Raw genomic sequence first — 16,192 nt, forward strand, 5'->3', positions numbered from 1 at the left:
AGGTCTGCCGTTATACTCTTTCATGAAACCCTGTGGGCTTTTCTCTTTTCTTTTCTTTTTTAAATCTCTGACCACATCATAATTTGTTAATTATATTTTGAACTTAATGGTTATTTATTTCATCTATCTATTCAAGTAAAAAAAAATGTATAGAGTCCTACTAGGTACCAGGTTATAGATGGGTGCTGAGGATAGAGCAGTGAACAAAACCAACAAAAATTCCTGGCCTTTATCTTTCATTCTAGCAGGTAGACACAGATAAAGACAATAAATGCTAAACATAATAAATAAATTATAGAGAATGTTAAAAGATAGCCGGGCACAGTGGCTCGCGCCTGTAATTCCAGCACTTTGGGAGACTGAGGCGGGCAGATCACCTGAGGTCAGGGGCTCAAGACCAACCTGGCTAACATAGTGAAACCCTGTCTCTACTAAAATATAAAAACAAAAATTAGCTGGGCATGATGGTGCGTGCCTTTAGTCCCAGCTACTAGAGAGGCTGATGCAGCAGAGTTGCTTGAACCTGGGAGGTGGAGGTCGCAGTGAGCTAAGATCACACCACTGCACTCCAGCCTGGGCAACAGAGTGAGACTCTGTCTCAAAAAATTAAATAAATAAATAAAAATAAAAATAGAAGATTAAAAGATTAAAAAGTGCCATGGGGGAAAAGCAGAGCAAAGTATGGAGGATTGGGAGTACCAGCTTGATGAGATGGGAGAAAGGAGTTCCAATTTCAATAAAGCATTCAGGATAATCTTATTTAGAAGGCGATCCTTCAGCAAAGACTTGAAGGAGATGACGAAAGCAGGTATGCAGGTTATCTGGAGTGAGAGTTTACCAGGCAGAGAAACAGGCTGTGCAAAGGCCCTGAGGCTAGAGTACACCTCATGTGCTTGGAGAAGAAAGAAGAAGGGGGACAGCGTAGGAGATGAGCCCAGAGCGGTGCTGAGGGACTCATCATGTAAGGTCATGTAGGCTAATACAAAGGTTCAGGGTCTCACTCTGAAAGAAATGGACTAATGTCAAATGTGACTGAACGTTCCACAAATCCGGCACTGTGTAAAAATTGTTTACCACTATGTACCAATAGCCCAGCACCATGCCTGGCCAAAGCGAGCCATCAGTACACATTAATTAAGTGAAAAATGGGTGATCCTCGAGGCAGCAGGAGTTACTGGGTCTCCAAAGCACCATTCATACAGTCAGAAGAGTGGAATGAAAGCATGGACTCCACGTTTTCTGACTACTGGGGAGGCTTGGGAAGACCATTTTGTATCCCCGAGCCTTGATATCTTCACTTATAAAATGAGGATAACATATTCGATCATCTCTAACAGACTGACTGAGGGGCTGGAATGAAACATACACAAGGCTGCAAGCTACATGTGATGAAAATGAGATGTCCTGGCAGCACTGCCTGAGTATTGAAGCCGGACCAGTGCTTTCCAAACTCAAGTTGTATCTCACTTTAACTGATCATTAAATCAATTTGGTGGGTCATGATCAACTTAAAAAAAAAAAAAAAAGAACAGAAAAAAGAGGTCAGGCATGGTGGCTCGCTCCTGCAATCCCAGAACTTTGGTGGGACTGAGACAGGAGGATGACTTGAGGCTAGGAGTTTGAGAACAGCCTGGGGAACATAGCAAGACTCTGCCTCTACCCCCCCCAAAAAAAAATTAGCCGGGTATAGTGGTGAGCACCTGTAGTCCCAGTTATTCATGAGGCTGATGCAAGAGGATCGCTTGAGCCCAGGAGTTCAAGGCTATAGTGAGCCATGAGCCATGGTGGTGCCACTGCACTCCAGCCAGGGCAACAGAGTGAAACTCTGTCTCAAAAAAAAAAAAAAGAAAGAAAAAAGAAGAAAGAAAAACAATGAAATGGAAATTATCAGTGCATGCTGCACAGAACACCACTAAATACTTTTTGTGGAATATATGTTTTGGTTATATTTATATGTTGCTATGGCTGAGTCACGATGTAAAAGGTGACTTGCTGTCAAAAGTTGCAACGCTATTGTGAGGGGCTATAAAACCAGAAGAAGAGGTGGTGGGAAAGTGAAGCAAAGATTTCACCTTTTACGTCAACACAGTATTTGAAGTCTTGTTGCACTACTTACTAACTGCAACACTGAGCAGTTATTTAACCTAATATTGGGCTTTCTCTTCTCCTGTAGACGGGACATTTTTGACTTGCCCACAGAGCGTTAAACAACGACACATGTGTAGAGTGTCTAACATGATGCTGGCCATATAACAAACATTTAATTCACCATTTAAAAAAAATTTTCCTTACAGCACATAGAACTTTATCTTATATGTAACGTCATATGTGCATTTATCAAATGTGGGAGTGCCTAATAACTACAACAACAACAATAATGAAATTAAGCTCTCTTGGGTACTTAACCACGCGATGAGCTGAATGCTTTACATATTTTGTCTCACTTGTCCCTCTACAAAACTCAATGTGACAAGTATAATCATTCTCTCCCTTCTAAAGAGGAGAAAGATGAAGCTCAGAAAGGGTAAGTAACTTGCCAGTGGTCTCTCGGCTGATAAGTTGCTGCAAAGCCAGGATCTGAAGAACCTTAGGCATTTGGTTCCAGACTCTACACTCTCAACCCCTCATGATGCTGCCTCCAGTGGGTACATCTTGTGTGAAAGGTTCTGAGCTAGACATTGTATGGATGTGTGGATGTGTCCTCCCCTCAAAGAGCTTCCAGTCTAGGAGGGGAGAGAAGGCACATGGAGATCTAGTGGTACATCAAGACAGAAGCTGGCAGGTTACAGGAGAGCACAAGTTAACCAATTTTTGTTTGTTTGTTTGTTTGTTTGTTTGTTTGAGACAGGGTCTCACTCTGTCGCCCAGTCTGGAGTACAATGGCACGATCTCTGCTTGCTGCAGCCTCAACCTCCCAGGCTCAAGTGATCCTCCTGCCTCAGCCTCCCCAGTAGCTGGGACTACAGGTGCACACAACCACACCTGGCTAATTTTTGTAGTTTTTGTAGAGACAGGGTTTTGCCGTATTGCCCACACTGACTGACTAATTTTTAGAAAATGAATGGTTTTTATTTCTCAGACCAATACTACTTCACCCTCTCAACACGTCTAATGAGAAAAGGAGGTCAAATGATCACTTATGTTCTCAGGGTCCAAGGTATAGGAGATTTGCCAGAAGGTCACATATGAGTTGATAGCAAAATGCAGACGGTAAGCCAGAACAGCCGACACCCAGCCCCTGGTTCTTTGGTTTTTTCTTTTCTTTTTTTTTTTTAATAGAAAACAAGCCTAAAAATAGCATCTGTCTTTGCTGCACGTTGAAGAGAACCAAAACACTTGCTTTTAAAAATTATTTTTAAAGCTAGCAGATGGCATCGGCCGCAGAGAGAGAAGTAAGTGAGAGAGAGATTTCACTCGCTTGCTTTCTGCTCGGAAGAACTCGGCTTGCCCCCCAAACTCATTAGTCGGAATCCCCACATTGGGGCATCGCTCCACTGTGGGTAAGGCCGTGTTTTGTGGTATATTTCTACCGCTAACCATATGCAGGGAAACCCTAAGATCTATCATCTTTGAACTGTACTGAGCATGTGGCTTCGACACACCAGCGCCTAAGCTATTAAATGTTATGGTTGGCATCTCACTGTCCTTTTATTTCTGAACAAACACTTAATGATGCCCACTCTATGCCAGGAGCAACTCTATTGCCAGAGATGTTTCTGTGGATAATCCACAGTGCCAGATGTTAAGGATTCCCAGGCAAGGGACAGGGGCCAAATAAATTTCCAAATGGCCGTGTTTCCCAAAATGGGTAGGAGATCATTTTGAGTAGTCCACGGATCTATGATGGTTTCACCTTTATGGCTTTGTATTTGTTTTAACGTACATTGTGGAAAATACAACTAAGCACTTTAGGCTCCTGATTTGATGGCTCTTATTGCTGGAGAGGGAGAGTAAAATTCATGGAGTCATATAAGAGAAAAGGGGGGAAAGGTCGGGTAAGACCAGATTATGACACACTGCCTAAGACCATCCACCCGAACGTGACTCATCTCCCAACGGGCTTTAAGATCTTCACCAAGTTTCTCCCCCTCCTCTACTAAAATTGACTTATTTTAAAAAAAATTTTCATTAACTCAGTTTAAAAAACTTAAACACAATTATTTAAAAAAATTTAAACTTCATACCAAAGTCATAAATGGAAATTCATCCTCTCTGTAGAAAAGAAGTGCGTATCTGGGCTGGGTGTGGTGGCTCCCACCTGTAAGCACTTTGGGAGGTCGAGGTGGGTGGATCACTTAAGGCCAAGAGCTTGAGACCAGCCTGGCCAACATGGTGAAACCCTGTCTCTACTGAAAATACAAAAATTAGCCGGGTATGGTGACACACATCTCCAATCTCAGCTATTTGGAAGGCTGAGGCACAAGAATGGCTTGATCTGAGGATGTGGAGGTTGCTGTGAGCCCAGATCGTGCCACTGCACTCCAGCCTGGGCAAGAGTGAGACTCTGTCTCAAAAAAAAAAAAAAAGAAAGAAAGAAAAAAGAAAGAAAAGAAAAAAAAATCTTTACCAAGTTTGTCTGCCTTTTCTACTAAAATTGACTTATTTTAAAAGTATTTTTATTAACCCACTTAAAAAAACTGAAACACAATTATTTTAAAAATTTTAAATTTCATACCAAAGCCATAAATGGAAATTCAACCTCTCTGCAGAAAAGAAGTGCATATCTGGAGTCCATCATCTTTATGCAATATCCAGTCTGGCTCTGGTACATCAATCCTTTAAATGACTTATTTTAAAAATAAATGCAATGTGTTCATGTACCACCAGGTTCATCTCCCACTCCACAGTAAGCAACATCAAAATCTGGAAAACATTGTCAGAAGCACTCCAGAGCCAATCTGGAGCAGAGAAGTGAGTTTTAGAACTTTCATCCAGTGCTTATTTTTGCAAGTCATGGCTTTAGGCAGGCATTAAAAGGATGAAAATGATGAATAAGGGTTCAGGCTTGCCCTCAGGGAATTCAGAATCTTGGTTAAAACAAATAGACAACTAATTCAAATGCTAATCTAAAATAGAATGTGGCTGGGCACAGGGGCTCATGCCTGTAATCCCAGCAGTTTGAGAGGCTGAGGTGGGAGGACCACTTTTGAGCCCAGAAGTTCCAGACCAGCCTGGGCAACACGGCAAGACCCTGGCTCTACAAAAAATAAAAAAAATTAGCCAGGCACAGTGACGCACACCTGTAGTCTCGGCTACTCAGGAGGTTCAGGTGAGAGGATGGCTTGTGCCTGGGAGGTCAAGGCTGCCGTGAGCAGTGATTGCACCACTGCACTCCAGCCTGGGTGACAGAGTGAGACTGTGTTTCAAATAAAAGTAAATAAATAAATAAATAAATAAATAGAATGTGATAAAAGAAAGTGCATGAGAGGCATAAAGAGTGAACCATGGGGGCTTCAGCTAAGTAAATGGACCTCACGTACTGCCTCCAATTCTTACGTATTATTCCCCTCCACATCACCCTTAAATTTACTTTTGTTCCCCATTCCTCCTATGAAATTATTGCAAAATCTTCCTTATCACCACACTTAGTGTTTTTTGATTAGGGCTTATTTGTTGGACTCTAATATATGAAAATCAAAAGAAGTATTTCTTGCATATCGACTTGAAGTCCAGATTGGCTCTCTCCTACTTACTCAATTTTCCAAGAAGAACTTGTCACAGCTCAGAATTTCAACTCTCATCTCTCTGGGCTGATGAGTCTTGACTTATATTTCTATCCTCTCCCTCTCTCCTGAGCTCCAGTCAGCTCCAGCTGGCTACAGGACGTTTCTACGTGGGTGTTCCACCGTCAACTCCAATTAAAAGCTCGGAAAGGCAAACTCACCATCTTTCTCTTCAAACTGGCTAGTCTGCTTGACTTTAAAGGGCTTCTTCAAAATTGTCATTGTTGTTGTGATTCTTCATTACATGATTATCGCTGCCCTCTAAGCTTCAAGTGCCTTCAGGTAATTTAAAATTCCCCTTCTCCTTAACCTCTCATAATCAGTAAATAAATAAAACCAAATGTCTGTCTGTCACTACATTATGCAAAATGGTTGGCTAGAATTTCCCAAATTTGGAACATAAGTATGAGGATAGTCTGATTTAAAATGATGACTAGGTGGGAGGTGCAGAATTCACCTGGAGGTCTCCAGAAGAAGCAAGGGAATTCAAAGAGACAGTCTTCCCCTAAGACAGCTGAAAATGGAGTGTAACATGATGCCTGTGTGACTGCCAGGGGGACACTTGCCACTTTTAATCAGATACCATGAACAGAGAAAACTGACCACGTGTGCAGCTCTATGTACCATGCTCCAAGGGGAGTTGCTGCAAGACTTTGTCTATTTAATGATCTTTAATGATTTTCCAAGCTGGTCTGTGGATTCATCCTGTCTATAAGCTGATCCCTTTACTGCTCAGAACCATCTGTTTCTCTCCAGAGAGGCTGTGTAGTGCTGTGGTTAAGAGCCCTGGTTCTGGTATCAGCTAGTCCTGGGTTCTAGTTGCAGTTATACTGGATACTTGCTCTGAGACCTTGGGTCAGTTACTTAGAGTCTCTGCCTTCCCAAAAGGGGGTAATGACAGCTTGTTCTTCATAGGGGTGTTGCCAAGATACATCAGATGACGTATGCCAAGTCCATGCAAACTCAAAAAGCCTTACCCAAGTAAGTGTGCACTCAATGACATATGTTCACACACAACTTTTCTTTCCTCCATATTTTATAGACTTGCAATCACTGTCAGAATTGTGATCACAGTTGATGCTCCTCTAGCTTTTTTTTTTTTTTTTTTTTTCAGCTTTCTAAGCCTTGTCCCTCCACATAGAGGCCAAAGTTTTCAAAGGCTAGAACTACCTCTATTCTTCCTTGGAATTCCACAGATCTTTGATTATTGAAGGAATATGCAAAGGCTACCATTGAGAAAACAGAGAGCACAAGGCTGTGTCTATTCCTACCTGCCCCAGCTCTATTTGCCTGGGTTGCATTTCTGATTCATTTCCTGCACTCAAGATCCTTGGATAGCTTTAGTTGGCTAAAGCCCTAACACCTGCCAAGCTCTCACGAGTTTCCTCTCCTGGGAGGCAATGACGCCATGTTTGTACCACTAAGCTATAATTATGTCCTGCTTCAATCCAGTTTGTCTCCTTGGACTCAAGATGGCGCCTCTCACCTGGCATGAACACCAATTATTCCCTCCCTGTAGATACAACCCCTTTTAAAAGGTTCCTAGTGAGTTAGTAGTAGCCAATTGCCAGCTGATTGGGCCAGGAATAAACACCTGCCCCAAGCTGAACCAACCAGATTGTCTTTCCCATGACTATGATTTGAAATGCAGGGAATTTGCCAGATAGGCAAACTGCAAGGAGCTAACAAAGTCATGTTTACCAGGAGCAGGGAGAAACAAGGAAAGCAAGGACAAAGAAACCCAGAAATTTATTCTAGACTGCTTTAGGATTATAGATTCTAGCTCCTCATGAGGCCCAAGTACACCTTTGTCTTTGGGTGGTTTCTTTCCAATAAAATCCTCTTTTTTTGGTTACCTGCATAGATTGCACAGCAGTCAAGTCAGGGCTTTTATGGCACCCATCACCTGAATAAGGTACATTGCACCCATTAACTAATTTCTCATCAACAGTCCTCTCCAGGCTGGGCACGGTGGCTCATGCCTATAATCCCAACACTTTGGGAGGCTGAGGTAGGGGGACTACTTGAGCCTAGGAGTTTGAGACCAGCCTGGGCAACATAGGTCTTAACCCCATCTCTACAAAAAAATTTTAAAAAATTAGCCTGGCATGGTGGTGCATGCCTGTGGTCCCAGCTACTCGGGAGGTCAAGGCAGGGGGATCACTTGAGCCCAGGAGGTCCAGGCTGCAGTAAGCCATGATTATACCACTGCACTCCAGCCTGGGTGACAAAGGGAGATCCTGTTCCAAAGAAACAAACAAACAAACAAACAAACAAAAACACACAAAAAACCCACAAAGTCTTCTCTGTTTTTTCGAGCTATTGGAGATAGTTTGGTGGGGGGCAGGGGAAGGGTGTTCTGTTTCTTACAACTCGATCATTGCTGACTGAGACAACAGCCAGAGCCACCTGCAGCAATGCCCTTAAGTCCAACGATATCCTTGGGTACTGCTGCCAGCCCAGAGCCGAGCCCAAGTTACCAGGACCCCTGGGACATTCTTGGGGCTCATTCTTGGGCCATCAGGGGTCCACTCTACAAGTGGGAATCATCCTCACCCCCTCCCTGTCCTCTCTTGCATTCTGAATTGACGTTCCTCCCAGCATGCCTTGCAACTGAGTTATTGCTGGGCCATGGCAGCAAATTTGGGGAGGAAGTAACTTCTGTCCTTCAATGACTCATAAAATCTAATTCTATTTAAAAAAAAAAAGAGGTGCATATGTTCAATTGAAAAGAAAACAGTTAAAATAGATGTTTTGCTGAAGAAACTTAACTGCCTGTGCCCACTGGCAGTTGGGAAATTGCATGAATGTGCCGGGCTGACAATTGTCCCTGAGAAAAACTGCAAAAGGACTGGAAGAACCATAATTCTTTTGTGCCTATGCAGCAAGGTGCACCTCCAGCCCAGCTCTAATAATGCCGGCAACCTCCATTTCATGTTTATTATATTTATTCACCATCTCTTTTAATCCTCCCTGATTATGGCCACTTTAAAGATGATGAAACTCATATTCAGAGCTGTTAAGTGACTTCTTAGAGGTCATCTAGCAAGTAATCACAGATCCAGATTCACCTGACTGTGGAGTACAGGCTTATTATCCCTTTGTGCTTCTAGGACAATTTGCCTAAACCATCTAATGAGCAAATCGCTGAAAACGAAACCCCCTTCCGGGAGCTTTTGCATCTATTTGGGTATTAACTTTGCCATCTTGTGGTACATTAAAAAAAACTTAAACGGCTATATTATAACTACTTCTGAAATGACGTAAGTTCAAAAAGAAGGCACTTACCCACAGACCCCTCCCTAAATCAAATCAATATTTTGATTTGTTTATGCTCCCTTCTGATTCTTTTCCATGTGAATATTCAATTTTAACACACTTACAATAATATCTTGAATAGGATTTAATACCCTACATTTTCTGTTAACACCGTGCCGTGCATATGTTTGAAATATATTTTTATTCCAATATAAGAATATTTCTGATGTAACTTTGCTTTTTTAAATAAGTTTTTAAAAATCGAATTTGCATCATTTTAAAATTGATCTTTTAAAAATGGTTTTGTACATTGCTGGTTGTCTCCTTCACTTTTATCCAGTATTTTGATCACTTTCGAGATTTTTTAAAAGTCTATTAAGAATCTTTTATCTTCAAAATTCTAAGTCTCTAGCAAGAAAAACATCAAATTTATAGCATGTTATATTGGATTTGTCTCTTTTTTAAAAGGTAGCTGATTCAAAAAGAATTCTGGGTCACAAAATACAAAATGACAATCCACCGGGGCGACACCGGCCTCCTCGCCGTTCCTCAAACAGGCGGAGCATGATCACGCCGCGGGCATTCACACGCACTCTTCCTGCTGCCTGGAACACTCTGCCCCCAGATAGCCGCCCTGCTCCCTTGCTCGCCCCGGTCTCTGCTCAAATGTCATCCTTATCAGAGAGACCTTCCTTGATGATCCTATCAAAAATAGCATCTTTCTGCCCCAATCCATCCATCTCCATCCTCTTTACTTTGTGTCATTATTATAGTTTATTATCAGTCTCCCCCACGAGAATGTAAATTCCAAAGGAACACGGACTTTATCTGTTTCGTGCCTCATCATGTTTTGGGGCCTGATACAATTATTTCAATGAATAAGTCTTTGTTGAAATAATCAGTAAGCATTAGTACTCTCTGTATACAGGCAGTAATGGCCTTTTACGGATACCGTCTATTCCAGCTCCACTGCCTCCTCTGAAGCCCTGCTCTGCAGATTCAGGCCATGCAATGCTAGAAAATGAGTGGGAGCCAGATGACCATTTTCCCGGACATCCCCAGAAAGAGGTATCACCTTCCTGCTCACTTTAGCCATAGTAACAATGGTTTGCTTCATGTATATGCAGTGCTCCCTAAATTTTAATAATCATTACCATGGATAAAATCTTACCTAACCCTTGTAATATCCCTGTAGGATAAGTGGGGTGACTCTTTTATAGTAGGAAAAAAAAAAACACCCAAAAGCCTATTAGAAAACCTGAGCTCAAGCCCTGGAGTTGCCACTTACCAATTGTGGAATTTGGGCCATTTCAGCTTTCTGGGGGTCAGTTTCCATTGAGTAGAAATGTGGACCATAGTACTTACAGTGTTTTTGTGAAGATCAGATGTGATCGTAAAATTAAAAATATTTTATATTTTATTTATCAGTCTGTAGCTCAGGTTGGAGTGCAGTGATGCAATCACGGCTCACTGCAGCCTTGACCTCCCAGGCTCAGTTGATCCTCCCACCTCAGCCTCCTGGGTAGCTGGGACTACAGGTACGTGCACCACTCCCAGCTAATTTTTTTGTAGAGACAGGATTTTGCCATGTTGCCCAGGATGGTCTTAACCTCCTGGGTTCAAGCAATCCACTTGCCTACACCTCCCGAAGTGCTGGGGTTACAGGTGTGAGCCACTGTGCCTGGCTGTAAAGTGAAAATACTCCATAAACCAAAACAAAGAATGTGAAGTTAAGGCACAGGTAGGTTAGCAAAAGCTTCCAGGTTTGGGGTTCTAGAGTCTTGAAGAGCAAATCTCAGCTCCACTACTTAGCAGCTGTGTGACGGTGCATGAGTTACTTAACTTCTCTGAATGTCAGCATTCTTGTCTGTAAATTAAAGTTAGCAATAGTACCTTTCCAATAGAAGTGTCAGGAGGATAAAATGCAATAACACAGCTAAAGTGCTGAGTAGAGTGCTCAACCTATTACTGTTAGCTGCTGCTTTTTGTTCTTGTTTGTATCATCATTGTCAAGGCCATTTTGGTGGTAACTCAACATGATGTACTAACAAAAGCTTGGGCTCTGAGCTCAATGAGCCAATGACCCAGTGCTGTGTTGAGGAAGAACTACCATGCAGCCCTGATCCTCAATCCTTTCACCTGCAAAATGGGACAGTAGATAATCACTTTCATTGTAAGATTTTTGTGAGGCTGGACTGAAGCAACGTTGTTGAAGACCGATACATGGTAGAGGCTCAGATGGAACGTCAAGTTTCATGCAGAGATAGAGAAGCTAAGAGGTGGAGGTACTGTGGCTTCACTAAACAGGTGAAAGGTGACTGTGGCTAGATTAGAGCACAGGCTCCTGGTGGAGCCTAGAGACAGGCCTGCAGGGGGGATTCCAACCCAGGGTTGTCGGGTGGAGTGGTCTTTGGGTGATCCACACTCAAAAGACTCAGGATGGGCGTGGTGGCTCATACCTGTAATCCCAGCACTTTGGGAGGCCAAGGTAGGAGGATTGCTTGAGCATAGGAGTTTGAGACCAGCCTAGGCAACATAGCAAGACCCTGTTTCTACAAAACATTTTTAAATATTAACTGGGCATGGTGGTGCATGCCTGTAGTCCTAGCTACTAGGGAGGCTGAGGCAGGAGGATCTATTCAGCCCAGGAATCCAAGGCTGCAGTGAGCTATAATTGGTCCACTGCACTCAAACCTGGGCCACAGAGCAAGACCCTGTCTCTAAAAATACATATACTTATTCATATACATATAATACACATACATACACATATACATATATATATATAACTTTTTAAAAAAAAATCTCAGAGCATAGCAGTTAAATGCAAAACTCTTTAAAGCCAGACTGCCTGGGTTCAAATCCTGGTCCTGAAATGCACTAGCTGTGTGGCCTCAGTCCCCTGGTCTACACAGTGGGAATGATGACAGAACCTATCTAAGTTGTCATGAGACTTAAAATTGTTTGCCTTGTGCCTCACATATAGTAGGCATTATTATAAGTCTTTGAAAATACATTTAATTTATGCAACATTAAAATATATGTGCTTAGCCCAAAAAAAGTGAGAAAAAATAATTTAAATTGGAGCTTTTCACTCAATGAGCATATGCGCAGAGTGCAGGTGAGATGGAAGGGGATCTGCTCTTCCCTCAGCCAAGTGCACTTGGCATCCCAGGGTCTCTTGCTTGCAGTGAGTGCGTCTCCGCAAGCACTTTTTTCTTTCAATCGATACAGTGCCTAGAGATAGATTAACGACTTCATCTGACCCTCAACGACTGAGGAAGCAATCTGTGCCATCTTTGGCTTTGCCAGATGGGGAGATTCTGCATTGGTCTCCAACATGGGGAGGTCTTCATTCCCATGTGCATTAGCCCATTCTCATTAGTCCATTAGACATACCTGAGACTGGGTAATTTATAAAGGAAAGGGGTTTAATTGACTCAGAGTTCAGCATGGCTAGAGAGGCCTCAGGAAACTTACAATCATGGCAGAAGGGGAAGCAAACACATCTTTCTTCACATGGCAGCAGCAAGGAGAAGTGTAGAGTGAAGTGGGGTAAAAGTCCCTCATAAAACCATCAGATCTCATGAGAATTCACTCACTTATCATGAAAACAGCATGGAGGTAACCGTCCCCACGATTCAATTACCTCCCACTGGGTCCCTCCCATGACACACGGGGATTACGGGAACTACAATTCAAGATGAGATTTGGGTGGGGACACAGCCAAATCATGTCACCATGCAAGATCCAAACCCACTGAGCTCTTGTGTTCTAGGCTCTCATGGTTCTCAGTCTCTCTTCCCTGGCACATGACAATCCCTGGAGGGGACCCACAGTTCTGCAAAATTTCTATGGACACCCAGCCCCTACTCTCTAATTCCAGAAAGCATATTGCAATACAGGTGAGTGGGATGGTTCAATATTAAAAGAATTATCTCAAATCTACTCTAATCACTTTTAAATCAATAAATCAGAAACAAATACACCACAATGAACATTAGTCACCCATGATTAATTTCTCCCTCTCTCAACATATCCAACTGAAATGGAAAACTGCAGCTGCTCAGCCTCTTTGCTAGGAACAAGGTCCCTTTCTTAGTTGATTTACTGCACAGAGACTGTCCTTTGCCTGGATGTCAATGAATCCATTTGGGGATAACCAATGGAAAAGGCAGAAGGTAGGGGAGTAGGGGAGCCTAGAGGTTTAAATCCCAGCCCTCTCTCTATCACCACTTGAACACCTTTAGGCCCTTAAATCCCCATGGTAAGACTAGAGATTTGGACTAGCAAGGTTAGGTGTACTCCTTTCTTGGTCTTTGCCAAGTCTCCATTGCATGATGTAAATTATCATTCACTTAATATTTTTCTTTCTATTGTCTCTCTTCTTCCACTCAAAGCAGTTTATTTTAAAAGCCAACTTTGGCTGGGCATGGTGACTCATGCCTGCAATCCCAGCACTTTGGGAGGCCGAAGCAGGTGAATCACTTGAGTCCAGGAGTTCAAGACGAGTCTGGGCAACATGGTGAAACCTAGTCTCTACTAAAAGTACAAAAATTAGCTGGGCGTGGTGGTGTGTGCCTTTAGTCCTAGCTACTAGGGAGGTTGAGGTGGGAAGATCACTTGAGCATGGGAGATCGAGGCTGCAGTGAGCCATGATCATGCCACTGTACTCTAGCTGGGGAGACAGAGCCAGAACCCATTTAGAAAAAAAAAAAAAAAAGCCAACTTTAGCCACCCTTGGAGCACAATAGTGAACCTATTTATTATCTTGATAACTATCAAATAAAGAGAAAGAATCAAGCATTTATCCTGCCTTTTTCACATGAACTATACCGCCAGGGAACCAAGGAATAGGTGAAGGGAGGCCCTTCCTTATAAACGCATTCTCACTAGTAAATGAAAAATAAATGATAGAATTAGGACATCACCATTTTACAATCCCTAATGAATGAACAGATCTAGGCACCAAGCATCAGTCGCTGCCAACGTCACTATGAGAGACAACCAGCCATTATACACCTTCAGATGAAAGAACAGGCCACCATCTATGGTCTTGCCAAAGAGATCCTAGCTGAGTCTGATCAAGCCTCCAGAACCAGCTGCCAATTGCATGAAATACAGAAGACAGAGGAAACATGTTGAGGTACCCCAAGCCTCTCTCGTCAGTGAAACCCAGATCATGAAAATGCGACAGGTCACACAGCCCAGGATATCTTCAGCAGATAACAGAACAGATAAAAGAAAAGAATTAAAGAGAGAGGGAAATCACTAAAGACGTCAAATTAGATGCAAAGTGCTATAGTGTCCCATCTCATATATGGGTTGGGCTCTAAAATCAGTCACTTTACTCAGTAAGTTGAGAACTGGATAGAGTCAAAATTAATCTTGAAAAGTCCCCAAAACATCTTAAGTCACCAGGCCATTGGCCCTGAGAAGCCTAAAAGGCATCAATTAACTTTGTACCCCTTCGCATTTGGGCTCTGACCTCTCCGTCCTTGGGTTTGGAAACCAAGGTCTAATTTGAACAGGGAAAAGGTAAGACGTTACTTAAAGCAGGGACTCTTGCTCTTGCAGATACGGTTGAAATCACAGTCAAGAGCAGAAAGTGGACAAAAGCTCCCTTCTCACCTTGGCAGCTATGGCTCTGAGTTCACTAGCTCCTTCCCAGGACACTGTGTACCTTCCCTGAGAGTCCTCGAGGGCTGTGTTCTGAGGCGACATCCTCCCTCCAACGAGGCCCATGCAAAGGCCTCAGGCAACCTGCAGAGATGTACTCGTGCATTTATCCAAAGGGCTGGAGGGCTGAATGGAACCATCTAGAGCCACAAGCTGTGAACCTTTTCACCCAGCTCCTGTCCCCAAGTCACCCCTTGCTGTCAGAGAAAGGCCCTGCTCTGTTGATTATAAAATCAATTGCTTGAGTTCCTTTATCTGAGTTGAGGCAGCACCTGCCTCAGGGGAGAGCATTTCTCAGTAGCAACCTCAGAACTCTCAGCTGACTTTCCTAGGCCTTACATCTTTCTGTGTCTAGAAAGGGAAGGGTGCAGGTATCTCTGTGGTGGGTGCTACTAAGATAGCTTTGGCCAAAGCCTAGTGAAGCCCTGGAGGTGGAATACCCAGGGCCATGGGACAAGTTACCATGGTCTGGAAGCAGGAGTGGAGCTGGGTCAGGAAGGGCGGCTTCCCGGGCAGGGCCAGCACCCGCTTCTCCACCATAGTGCACTCCACGTCATCATCTTGGATCACGACATCCTTCTTCAGGATCTTCACAGCATAGAGCTCATCTGTGCCTTTTCGTTCTGAAAGCATGACCTGGGAAAGAGAGCAAGCATGTCAGGGTAGTTGGAAGGAGTCTGGGGGCCAGTTATGAGCAGCTGGTGTTCATTTGTAGCCACACTTAGCTTTGTATAAGTGCCCTCTGTTGATTCTGAAACAACAGATAATGTTTTCCATTGACTTCACACTTTTATATTTTCAGACACAGGGTCTTGCTCTGCCACCCAACCTAGACTGCAGTAGTACGATCATGACGCACTATAGCCTAGATGGTAGTTACACGATCATAGCTCACTGCAGACTCGAACTCCTGGACTCAGCGATCCTCCTGCCTCAGCCTCCCAAGTAGCTAGGGCTACAGGTAAGTGCCACCATGCCCAGCTAATTTTTTTATTTTTTATTTTTTGTAGAGACAAGGTCTTACTATGTTACCCAGGCTGGTATCCTGGCCTCAAGCAATCCATCTGCCCCAGCTTCCCAAAGTGCTAAGATTACAGGGCTGACTCTGCATCCAGTCCTGACCTCACACTTTGAATAGCTGAACTCAATCAAGAGAGGATGGTTCCAGGGGAGATGATTGTATATTGATCCCTCTGGGGTAAGAGGCAATGTATCAGTGCATAGCTAGAAGGTAAGTCCCATGAAGGCAAGTATCTTTGCTGGTTTGGTTCACTGGTGTAACCCAAGAGCCTGCAATAGCTCCTGGCTCATAGTACATGTTCAATAAACATTTGTTGAACGAGGGAATGAGTGAATGACTGACAAAACTACAATTAGGACACTTGTTCCTTTATTAATTCAAGTATTTAATGTTCACTAAGAACCTGCTAAGCACTGGGGACACAGTAATAAACAAACAAGCACATTCTCTGACCCTTAACTCCAGAGAGGAAGAAAGATTTTCCAAATTAATTACAGAGATGATTAATTTA

The 16,192-nt window shown here is 43.1% G+C and overlaps 1 protein-coding gene across 2 annotated transcripts in view; it reads right to left on the minus strand.

The window, feature by feature from the left end:
- The window catches only part of PRKCB (protein kinase C beta), a 391,108-nt gene that overhangs the window by 51,085 nt on the left and 323,831 nt on the right, over window positions 1-16,192 (minus strand). For both annotated transcript variants that reach the window (XM_033217733.1, XM_033217732.1), the window contains exon 10: window positions 15,123-15,296. In XM_033217733.1, coding sequence (XP_033073624.1) covers window positions 15,123-15,296 — 174 coding nt within the window. The remainder of the gene's footprint in view (window positions 1-15,122; window positions 15,297-16,192) is intronic.

The sequence above is a fragment of the Trachypithecus francoisi genome, unplaced genomic scaffold (genome assembly GCF_009764315.1).
Source record: "Trachypithecus francoisi isolate TF-2019V2 unplaced genomic scaffold, Tfra_2.0 Lachesis_group10, whole genome shotgun sequence".
NCBI lineage: Eukaryota > Metazoa > Chordata > Mammalia > Primates > Cercopithecidae > Trachypithecus > Trachypithecus francoisi.